This window comes from Ictalurus punctatus, chromosome 5, assembly GCF_001660625.3.
Source record: "Ictalurus punctatus breed USDA103 chromosome 5, Coco_2.0, whole genome shotgun sequence".
Taxonomy (NCBI): Eukaryota; Metazoa; Chordata; class Actinopteri; order Siluriformes; family Ictaluridae; genus Ictalurus; species Ictalurus punctatus.
This window is the reverse complement of record NC_030420.2, coordinates 31144923-31157287: the sequence shown is the minus strand read 5'-3', so window position 1 is coordinate 31157287 and position 12365 is coordinate 31144923. Positions and strand designations below refer to the sequence as shown.

At 42.7% G+C, this 12365-nt stretch overlaps 1 protein-coding gene across 4 annotated transcripts in view; it reads left to right on the top strand.

The window, feature by feature from the left end:
- plxnb3 (plexin B3) overlaps window positions 1–12365 on the top strand; it is a 110342-nt gene that overhangs the window by 74081 nt on the left and 23896 nt on the right. For 3 of the 4 annotated variants that reach the window (XM_017467483.3, XM_017467484.3, XM_017467482.3), the window contains exons 7-14: window positions 3189–3348; window positions 4036–4144; window positions 5535–5643; window positions 7464–7589; window positions 7818–7934; window positions 9127–9217; window positions 10860–11026; window positions 11741–11892. In XM_017467483.3, coding sequence (XP_017322972.1) covers window positions 3189–3348; window positions 4036–4144; window positions 5535–5643; window positions 7464–7589; window positions 7818–7934; window positions 9127–9217; window positions 10860–11026; window positions 11741–11892 — 1031 coding nt within the window. The remainder of the gene's footprint in view (window positions 1–3188; window positions 3349–4035; window positions 4145–5534; window positions 5644–7463; window positions 7590–7817; window positions 7935–9126; window positions 9218–10859; window positions 11027–11740; window positions 11893–12365) is intronic. The other variant, XM_053680420.1, reaches the window with a different exon arrangement.

Genomic DNA, 12365 nt, shown 5'->3' with positions numbered 1-12365 from the left:
CATCGTGGCACGGGCTGCTACTAGGCCGTGAGTATCGGAAACACGAAACTGGCACTGCCTAGGCAGTTCGGTATCAGCATTTACATTTGCGCAATCACGTAAAACGCTACTACAGCCAGTCCTTCAGGCCGTGCAGTAGAATAGTTTGTTTATCAGGGTAGAAACAGTCTGCTAGGCGTGCAGAGCGTCTGAAATGATCCCCTCAAAAGGGAGAACGTACACTGTTATTCCGGTTAATTCTACTACGCTTGGGATTTCGAGGCGTGTACGTTGCGGCGGCGTAGTTAATGATATTAATGTGTTTGTTGGCAAAACCGTGATGGACGAGACTGACGGGGAAATAGCGTGGCGCCTTTTAACACAGCAGGGACGTTGGTAGAAATGAGCGGGGCTGAGCGTGCCACTGAATGCATCCAGTCGCTGTTTACATGCTCTAAGTGTATAATAATGATAACCGTCACGTTTGATGGATGCCGCTACACTTTGAGCTCAGACCAGGTGGCCTACTCCTACTGTTTCACTCCACACTGAGCGTTCTGGCCTTGTAGTGCACCGCGATCAATGGGGATTTGAACATGAAAAAACCCTGTATTGAAAACATCTAATAAAATGGTGTATTTATTATTATTATTATTATTATTATTATTATTTATTTTTTTTGTAATTTTTTTTTAAATGAAGGGGCTGCGTACGTCGCACAGTTAATTTTTCAGACGTGCGAAAGCGATGCCGTTAAAACTAATAACTCGTAGGAAAAAGCGGTCAGATTTCTCCCTCGCTTGTTTTTCATCGTTACAGATTCATTACGAGGCTGCAGTTAACGAATGAACTTGAACGACACGCATGCGTATCAGCAGTTAACGAGTCGCCAGTCGCGAGGAAAGTCGATTAAAGATCGCCGTTAGCGCCTGGTACGGATGACATCGTGCTTCTTTTTTTTTTTTTTTTTTTTAAAAGGAAGACGACACGGTGGCTGAATAAATCAGAAGGATTTTCCAGGTGCTGCAGTTTAACACTATTATAACCTGTTTCTGATTACACAGATTTCAATTTCGTCACGCCTTTTTTTTTTTTTTTTTTTTTTTTAAATGAGAATTGAAGAAGGTTCCAGAGCACAGGTTTTATTCATTCTACTTCCAGGTTGTGGCTCTATTCATGCTGAAATCTACCCCAGTAGGCATTTTGTATCATATTTAGATTCATGAATATTTGATTTCTAGACTTCTGTGGTGAAACGGGTATAGGGTCGATATTTTTCTTCTTTATAAAATTAAAAATATTCCCCTTTTATTTATTTATTTATTTATTTATTGATTGTGATTTTTAAAATGAAACGAATGCGGCGTACTCCAACCACGAAGTCATCCAGATGGTATTTTTCGGTTTCAATTTCAGAGGATTAAAAAAAAAAAAGAAAGAAAGAAAAAAAAGGAGTCGCTCACAATAACACTTGAAACGGAGACGAACTTTCCAGTCCAATCTGAGCCGATCAAATACTCCTCAGATTTTCACCTTACAAAGGGAAAAAAAGACATCGAGAAAGCTGATCTATCGACTCGGTGATATCACGGGCCGTGCACCGGGCAGCAGGACCGACTGGGATTTGTCTTCAGTGTGATGATGATAGAAAATAACCCACACTGACAAACTGAGGCTGTTGTGTTAGCTCAATATTTCTAGTTTTAAAAGGAAAAAAGTCTCTCTCTCTCTCTCTCTGTCTCTTTCTCTCTCTCACTCAAATGACTAAGAAGCTAAGAAGCAGCCATAATAGAGTCTGATCCCACTGACAAATTGCTGGTCTGATGAAACATCCGCGTAACTCACATTCTCTTGCAATACAAAAGAGAACCAATTTTATTTTTTGTCCATACATTCCTATTCAGTCAGCATTCATGTCTGTAATAAAATACCCCCGCTTTCCTTCTTGTGTTAAAACGCTTCAGTTTAAAACAAATGGTAACAACATGATCCCATTATAAGATTAGCGCTTTATTTATAGAACGCTGCAGTCATGCGAGCATGCCGTGAGATCTTTATCTTTATCTTTATCTTTACAGCCTGACATTCTAACAGTTTTAATCAGCTCGCAGGATCGCATTCTTTCGGCTCTCGGTGAAGACAGGCCGGAGAATATGTGATGCGACGCGTAGCGACCGCGAGTTTTTAGAGACGTTTAGAGCGTCCGTCGGATATTTTCTGGAAAAATGATCCGATACAGGATGTCACGGTGGACATCACTCCCTCCAGTGCAATCTCTTCTTATAAAATCACAGAAAAGAGACGATCAGGGCAGACGTCAGTAGTCTAGGATGGAATTGTGTCTGTGGGCGAGAGAGAGGTAGAATCAGTGGGGCGAGAGGAGAGAGAGAGAGAAACCCAGACACTGGATTTCCAGATAAAGAAGGTCTCTAGGTAGCACTTGTAAAAGATGGCATTATCTCATATTACGACGTAATGCCGTGTGAGTAGGACTGAAGTGCGAAGCAGGAACGATACGAGCTTCGACGTATCTAAATGTTGGTCGTTTTGTGAAGCCGTACAATAAGGTGCTCCCTTCTTATTCGGCACTAGATGAAGAACTATCCGTATAACTTTGCCGCTCCGGGTTCTTTTTGTCATGTTTGTCGTGTTTCGCGAGCGATCTAGACTTGGACACCTCCGTGGTAAGAAGTTCAATTAAATCCGCTCGCCTGCATTGGTGAATTCCCCTGACATTTAATTTCGAGTTTCACATCTCGGCACCCACACGCGCGCGTATAAATGACACCGTATTTACTAAAATGCCCGAAAACGATGCTTTTTAAAGAGTGTAAACCGTGTCAGTGTTTTGACCGGAGCCGGTAGTAATGAGCAGTTCTGGAATTAGTTGTCAGTCAGCATGAGACAGTCTGACATGCAATCTGCCTCAGCACACCCCAATTTACTCATTACACACGCCCAGCCGAATTCAGGAGCCTGACAACACACACTGAATATCTGAATATCTCGCGTTTGCGTGCCACCGTGGAAGCAGTCATGGTGGGGGGAAAAAGAATTCTGGGTATTCACTGGGAAAAAAAAAAAAAGCCAAAAAAAAACTCTGGCTCGATTTCTGCTTAGTATTCCCAGCTGCAGCCTTGGCAACGTTCTATACTATGAAAAAGGAAAGAAAAGAAAAAAACGTTTCTTGCCTTCTTCTTTTCTCGCAGGTTTCTTTCATGGTGCTGCCATTGCCAGCGCTGTCTGAGGATGAGTCTCTGTCTTGCGCTTTTGGAACTTTGCCCGCTGAACCTGCCATTGTGAATGCGAACAGAATCACCTGTCAATCACCGCCACCTATACGCCTCCCTCCGAGTCCACCAGGCAGCGGTGAGTGTTTTTGATCGTTGTGCTTACTTAGGAAATTTCCGCCTGCCAGCCTTCTGTTGGCCCGTGAACATGCAAATCCACACTAGGGAATAATTAGTTGGGTTTTTTTTTTTTTTTTTTACACAATTTAAACAGGATATGCCGTGGAAATGAGGCATTTCCGTAGACAGGGGTCTAAATTTATGTTAAAAATAAATAAATAACTACGTTAGCAACAGAAGCACAAGCAAAAAAAAACAACCCAAAAAAAAAAAACACAACCTGCGACATCGCTCTGTAAATCTTAAACGGATTCCTCAGAGAAAAGAATTTCCACAAGGCATGTTCGAGCTGTAAACATCACAGGCTCGGATTTCACTGATAGAGTTTAGCAAACAGCGATTCCCTGCATGCCTGCAGACATCCGTATCATCGGTTTGAGATAAGGCCGATAGAACTCATGTTGACAGTCTGAAAAAGTTTCGTGCCTTTTTTTTTTTCTTCCCCGCGCACACTCTTGACTCATCCGCTCATTATGAAACCCGTCATCAGCTGTGGTAACTTCAGATGTGTTAGGACAGCGAAGTGGTGGTGGTCCGAGATCAGAGATACCGTCAGTTCTTTTAGTGATTGTTAGTGGTTTTGTAGACTTGTTTTGACTCTATGATGTTCTCTCTCTCTCTCTTTACACCCCTACCCCCAATCTAGATCACATGACTATCAGGTTAGCGCTGATGTTTGGAAACGTGACCGTCTCTGACACTAATATCACTTTCTACGACTGCAGGGCTGTGGGCAAGCTCAACGCTACCTCACCGTAAGAACACACATCCCCACACACCCATTTACTCATAATCACACACGCATTTACTCATAATACCCACACACTGATAATACTCGCGTTCTATCCATCACTTGGATAGAGTGCGAGTGCAGGGCAGTGGCCGGGGGGCAGTTGTGGATTAGCGGTTAAGGCGCTGGGTTACTGATCGGAAGGTCGGCGGTTCAAGCCCCGGCGCTGCCACCATTGGGCCCTTGAGCAAGACCCTTAACCCTCTCTGCTCCAGGGGTGCTGTATCATGGCTGACCCCACGCTCTGACCCCAACCTCCCGGCATGCTGGGGAATGTGAAGGAAAGAATTTTACTGTGCTGTAACGTATACGTGATTAATAAAGACTCATTATCATTATCATTATGACTTCTAGCATATGTGGAAATACCGCAGATCAGAATTCTGACCCATTTACCTGTACTGAGAAAAGAAGTTGAAAGTCAGTTATAGTTATGTAATAGTTCTGAAGGAAGTCTTAAGTGTAATTATTGAATTTCAACCCGCCCTGAAAACGTGCAGCTGCACGGAACGTTGCAATACGTTCGATAATGCACAATTACACATTTCCCTTTTATTTATTTTAAAGCAATCCCATTTTTCAATTGAGGAATTAAAATTAAAAACGGATACACCTCACAGCTCCCCCAGTGCGATCCTCAGCGTGTGGAGCTTTCCCATATTCACCAGGTGTCCTTGTGGGTTCTCTCCATGTGCCCCACCTCTTTAAAAACATGCCAGTAGGTTGGCTTGGCGAATCTAAATTGCTTCTAGGTGTGCCCGAGTGTGTGAATGGGTGCGTGGTGCCCTGTGGTGGACTCGGCGTTCTCGTCCAGGACGTGTTCCCGCATCACACCCAGTGTACCTGGGATGAGCTCCGGCTCCACCGCGACCCTGACCTGGATTACGCGCTTACATTTGATTGAAGAATTCATAAGTGTTCACGAAAAGTTTTTTTTTTTTTCCCCCCCTCAGTACAGGAAGATTAGGCTGAAAAAATAAAGTACGATGCTCTCTAAATGAACAGGAAAGTGAACAGCTCTGGACTAAGTAACCAATTAGTAGGAAATGAACTGAAACAGATCGTACTAACTGTCCTTGCCATGTATTTGTGCGTATCGCGTATCAGATCCCCAGTATTCGATGATGTCCTAGAGGTAAATTGGGATCGGATTTAGCTCTGAAAGAGTAAATATAACTCGGGGAGTTTATCTGACACCAGTCATTATCCCGTGTTTAAATGCGTAATGGGATAGCCGGTGCTGCGGGTGCGCCGACGTGCGTCTGTATGTAAATGGGATCGCTGTCCTCTCGCTTCGGGTGCATGACAGATGTTAGCGAGTTTGTGCGCGTGTAATATCATCCGTCTTGCTGCAGGTGCATGGCGTGTGTGAGCAGCGAGTGGCCGTGCCACTGGTGCGCTCGAGATGAACTCTGCACTCACAACCACAGCTGCCCGCAGCAACACATCATCTACAACAGCAGAGTAAGATTCCTTTTTGTCTTGCTCTGTGTCTGGCTCTGTTTATCACCTTAGATTTGTGTTTGTTTGTTTGTTTGTTTTTTTACCCCCTCTTGCTTCCTGTCACTTCCTGTGTCTTTCTTTTCTATTTTACAAGTACAGCTTATTGAATACAGCATTGGGCAAAGGTGGCGAAAATAGGTAAAAAAAATGTACTGTTATTTAAAAAAAAAAAAACAACAACTTTCGATCAGAAGTAAAATTGATCATCCAGATAATTACTTGCGCACGAAGGAATCTAGTAAAAACCTAACCGCAATGTTTTTGAGTGGAAATGTCCATGTTTTCCGCTCCACAGACTAGTCAGAGTATTGTATAGCAGGTTTTTTTTATGACATTCTAAAGGGCAAATACTTTTCAGTGTGCGGCCAGGAACGTCTCTAGTGAGTCAATTAGTTTGTTTCTTCCATAAAACAATCTGACATCCGCCACTGTTGACTGAACGTAACAGTGTCTAAGGTGTGACCTGATCCTGAGTGTAAAGAGGTGTGTGTGTGTGTGTGTGTGAGTGTGTGTGAGTGTGGCAGGCAGCAGAGAAATTAATCAACTATTGCAGTGGTTCTCAACTATAGGGGCGTGCCCCCTTGTGGGGGTGCGGATCGTTCGGGGAGGGGGGCGCAAACCGCTTTCAAGAAAACAAAACACACAGGGCATTATTTGTGTACTCGGTGTATTTTATTGCTTTTCATATAGAATGTGCATAAATGAAAAACCCCGCGTTCACTCCCTCTGCATTTTCTTTTTGCTGGGGAGAGGCAGAGCTTATCTGGCTTTTATCTAGCGGTCACTTCAGACCAGCGTTGCCAACTTTTCAGACCCTTTAAGCGACTTTTTCTTTCTTTTTTTTTGCCACATGATGGGGAGGCTGGGGGGATAGGGAGGGCTTTAGTTACAAACCTCTGAACTACTGAAAACAAGTCAAACATGGAGGTATCAGATGTACCAGAGTAATTCATAAATGTGCCCCATTTCAACTACTTTTACTAGTTTAATTTATTTTAAAAAATGAATAGAGTAAACTAAGCATAACATAGTGTATACCTATTTCATTTTTTTTTTTTTTTGCGTAATATTTTGTCAATAAAATTGCAATCACTACCGTGGTATCGTTTACATCTGACTAAGCGCCAGGTATAATCAGGACTAGAATTAAAAAAAAATAAATAATTAAGATGAGTCCTACAGATCATCCATTGGCTTTACACTTTCAAATAAAATCTACGTTTTAAAAAAAACAACAATGCTTTTTAGCCCGTGATTGTTATTATATGTACTTTCTAAATTGTCTAACTGTTAACTTCTTTTTTTTTTTTTTTAAACAGAATTTTTTTGTAAACACTGGAATTCGAAAAAGTCTTTTCTGTACCGTTTTGCTTTTGTATTGACTCGTAAAATCCTCAGCAGACAAAATATTGAATATGTGCCGTGTTTTGTAATCTGATCATCTATTAGTTTCGCCATATCGCCTATTTAAACCCCTCCCATGTGGTTTTCCTCTGTAGGTGTTATTACTATGACTCATCCCAAGTAGTTTACTGTAGCTTAGACACACACTCTGTGCCACGTTAATGCTCCCTTTAGTGAATCCGGCTTTGGCAACCTCTTACTCATAACCCATCGTAATATTTTATAGGACCAAGGAGTAGGATCGTATAGCTGAGGGGAAATGGTGTTTGGGCTGGGGTCTATAACTCTTTCTTGCTCTAGATCCATATATTACTTTGATTGTGAATCAATGGTGAACAAACTCTAATGCTGTGTTATGATTGTGTGTGTGTGTACAGATGAAGTCAGAACCGCACGGTGCAGACGCATGCCCGTGCGTGTGGGCTTTGGAAAGTTCCACTTTGATTCCGGTTGGAGTTGACACACAGCTGTCACTACAAGGCAAAAACCTGGACATATTTAAGGTTATAAAGCACTCCTGTTGATTATTTTCTTGTCATCATGCTCTTGCTTTAAGAAGCCCTGGCGCTGTTGTCGCCGTGATTATCTCGCAGTCTCTGTTCCGTTTTAAAAAGACCATTACGTGCCGGGTGTTTGAAAGGCCACTGAGGTTATGAGTCATGATATTATTGTCAGACTCGAGAGAGGACCTGTTATTGGATTGCGAGAATGAGTCGTGTCTGTGCGTGCAGGGCGACGAGGATTACGAGTGTGTGGTGGTAATCGAGGGCCAGGAGACGCTATTACACGCCACCCTGGACAGGAGCAAAGAGACGGGCACACATGTGTTCAAGTGCGACACTCATAAGGTACCAGCATCGATAAAAACGCCTTTCATTTCCTCTCTCCTGCGTCACACTCGGTAACCTGCGCCAGAAGGGTGTTTTACGCAGCAGGGAGGCGGCATTGCACTGCGTTTACTCTATTATAATCGCCACAAACTTTTAAAAAGTTACAGCAAAATTGCATTTTGTGTTTTTATTTAGTCCTGCCCTGAATAAGATTTATAACACGTTTCCTAAAAGACGAAATGATAACAATTTGCGTTCGTTAAGTTCATCATCATGTTCAAAAGTTTACACCCCCCTGGCTCTTAATTGCCTTCTTGAGCATCGGTGAGCGTTTGCACCTCCTGTAATAGTCGTGTGCGAGTCCCTCAGTCGTCCTCAGTGTGAAAAGACGGATCTAAACATCATATAGCCGCTGTTGGAAAGGGCCCAAATATGTAGAAGACGCTGGAAAAGTAAAGAATGTGCAATACGTGGAGGATTTTTCTGAAGAACAGTGGGCAGAAGAACTGCCCAGGGCTCGTGAAGGACTCTCACGAAACACAAACACAGAATAAAGTTGTGAAACTGGTTCGTTTGTGTAAATTCAGTTCATTTTGCGACTTGTGGACTATACGAACACGGCTGTTGTGTGAAATAGCTTATTCAGGGCAGCACTAAATAAACAATGAAATGCAATTTTGCAGATTCTGTAAGGCGTATGTAAACTTATGACCTCAGGAAAAAAAAATAAAAAATCAGGCATCCCTGGCAGAATTTGAAGAAAAAAAACCAAAACATTTAGTCTCTAAGTTGTCAGAATAATAAGTACAAAATGCCGGGGTTGTCAACTGTAGCTTCTGTATGCAGTTGTATGCATTTATATAAATTATTTATCTGAAGAACGAGACTCGGGTCAGAAAGTGAAGAGTTTTTACATTTATTCTCCTGGCATGGAATTCAAAATAGATGTCACATTTGTTCAGTCTGTGGCGCTTGGGAAAAATGATGAAGATATAAGCACTTTAAATCTGACTAGATGCACGAGTTTATTTGTTTGTTTGTTTGTTTATTTATTTATCTTCACTTTCTTACTTTTACCCAAGTAGTTATTTAAATTTCAGACCATGTACGTTTTAGATAATGACAGGTCCATTGGGGGGGGATTCAATTTATAATCATAATTTAATGAGTTTTTTATTGTGTGTGTGTGTGTGTGTGTGTGTGTGTGTAGTTTCAGTACACAGTAAAACAGATGGAGTACTTGGCTCCAGTGTACCTAAAGAGAGGCACTCGGCGTATAGACTCCGCTCCACACCTCCGCTGTAAGTACACTGCCCGGTGATGTGCACACACTCGCATGATTCACACACTGCTGCCTCACATCCTGATCTGTTTACAGTTCTACATTGGCCAACAATCTTATTTGCAAAGGGCCCCTGTGTGGCCGCAGGTTTCCTTTCCGGCTACACGCCCGATTGTTTAATCAAATGAGTACACGGTGTGGCTGGAATGAAAACCGAAAGACTGGTGACCTCTACAGTACAGCATCACACTCACAATGGACATCACCGGCTGATCGTGGAATAATAAGTTAAATAAATAAGTTAAAGAACGTTTATCGAGTTAATTTTTTTTAGAATATCGCAACTTATCGGCACTGAGCAAAGTAAAGAAAACAATGTAAAGCTTCACTCACACACACACACACACACGCACACGCACACAAACAAGATCAGCTGTTAATCACAAGCACATTAGTCACACAGAGGTACATTCAGTTAATCTCTCCATCATACTCAGCCGGTGCCTGACCACGCCTCCGCTGCCAGAGTTTGTCTGCGAGCTCTGTTTTCCTTTCCTCACACCGCAAGCGAATGAGATCCCTTAACCGCAAGGTGACTCATGTAACGAGCAGCAGAGTTATACGACGTCTTTGCGCTGCACTTTAATTTGATTGGTTTTGAAAGCGTTTCCATACACTTCTGAAAAGATGAAAAGAGCAGAAGAGCGTCTCGGAACACGCGAACACATCAAAGTCAGAGTCGGGCGGGCTACAACGGCAGAAGACCACATCGGGCTCTACATCTGTCAGCCAGGAACAAGAATCTGAGGCTCTCATGGGCATAGACTCGCCCAAATTGGACAGTTGAAGACTGGTAAAACGGCCAGGTGTGGTTTTCTGCTGTTGTAGCCCATCCACCTCAAGGTTAACGCTTTGTGCACGCTGAGATGCTTTTCTGCCCGCAACCATTGTGTGATTATTTGAGTTAACATGTCCTTCCTGGCAGCTCAAAATAATCTGCCCATCTTCCTCTGACCTCTCTTATCAACAAGCCGTTTCCACCCACAGAACTGTCACTCACCTAATGGTTGTTTTTTTTTGGTTGCATTTTTCCACTACTGCCACGTGATTGGCTGATTTATATAAATGCAGGAATGTGCAGGTGTTCCTAATAAAGTGAATTGTGAGTGTGCATACCAATATAACATCTGTTTGTCTTGTGAAAGTAACTTGTAAGTGTTTTTTAAAAAATGTACGTTTTTTCTTTTATCTGGTTGTTGAACGAGAAAAGACAAACCCCGGTGGCCACTGGCCTACTGAGCCTATTTATCCGCTGAATAAAAAAGCATGTAATCTTCGTGTCCCAGGGCTACTGATTTGTCCACTTACTCTAGGCTGAAGCTGCACATGACAATTATCCCGCTAACTACAGCTTCAGAATGAAACGGCGACTCTAGTTTGTGTACATCATTACTACTCGCGCAACAAAATGCACGTTGCAGGCAGCATCTCGTATTGATTTTCACACTCGACGTTTATCGTTTTCTGGGCTCTGACCCCTACGTATTTCTGGCGTATTTGTTCGACCGCATCGTTCCCTGCTCTTGCTTTGAATACATTAGTGGGGTTACTAATGCATTGGCTTGGTGTGTGTGTGTGTGTGTGTGTGTGTGTGAACACAGTGCAGCTGTATAACTGCTCGGTGGGTCAGACAGACTGCAGTCAGTGCCGTGCCGTACCGGAGCAGTACGGCTGTGTGTGGTGTGGAGGAGAAAGTCCACGCTGTGTGTTTCACAAGTCCTGCTCCAGCATTACTGAAGAAGCCTGTCCTCCACCACTCATTACTGAGGTGCACTACTAACGCGCACGCACACACACACACACACACACACACAAACACACACACCGAGGGAATGAATTCAGACACAGAAAATGTAAAAGCTGTTCATTTAAAAAAAAACAAAAAAAAAAGTATTTACAGTGTTAGAATGATCTGCGCGGTGGTTGTTGCCAGATAATCTCTCGCCCCGGCTGACACCACGAACAAAGCATCAATTTCAGTCTGGTTCATAAATTAGGCAAGGAAAATCCCCTAGACACTACAGATTATATCTGTAAGACTAGATGTTAACAGTAATGCTGCTATGATTATTGACTTTTTATCTGATTGGGGAGGCTCGCATGATTCGTGATCGAGACCCGAAGCACTGTCACAGTCTCTTTCTGTCTCTCTCTCTCTCTCTCTCTCTCGCTCTCTCTCTCGCTGTCTCTCTCCCCGACTGTCTATAACTGAAAAATAACAAGCACTGACAGCAGCGTTCGATTAGATGTGATGAATGTCTGCTAGTATGTGCAGCAGTATTGTAGCTTTTTAACAGCTCTACACGAACACACACACAAATATATACAGTCAGCTTCAGAATTATTGGCACCTTTAGTAAAGATGGGTCGAAAAAAAAAACCCATACACACACTGCATACACATTGCATTAAGACAGTTTTCAGTTGTTATTAGGTGGTTGTATTTAGTTCATGTACATTTATGTGTGTGTGTTGTGTTCAGGTGTGGCCGCTGACAGGACCGTTAGAGGGAGGGATTGTCCTCACTATCCTGGGCTCCAACTTGGGCCAGCGTTACGAGGATATTGAGAATGGAGTCACGGTGTCTGGAGTCACCTGCAAGCCGCTGCGCAACGCTTACCTTATATCAACCCGGTATACACAACCTCGGACACACTACCGTTAACCAGTGCTGTGTGTTTTATTTCTTCTGGGAAAGGGGACAGCACAGTTAAAGCGTTATTGATAGTAAAACTCCGTATACAAGTGCCACGGTAAAATTATACAGCTTAAACCTAGTAGGCTAGGTTAAAAAAAAAAAAAGAGAGAAATACTTATGAAAAACTGCAAATCCTTTAAGCCCCGAGTGTCTACTTGCATGTGAGCCATTAAGCACTACTCTGGAGTGTGACATCACACACACATTCAATACTGAAAATGGGGTACCCACAAAACAGGTAGAAATCCCATTTTTAGGCCTCTGGTGAAAAGAGATGAGTATATTTATTTTTGTTTATAAAAAAAAAAAATGTTATAATTATGTAGCTCCTTTCAAACACCCAAGGATGCTTCAAACCTAAGAATGATCTGGAAATCCTCTCTTAATGCACATAATCCAATAATACCTG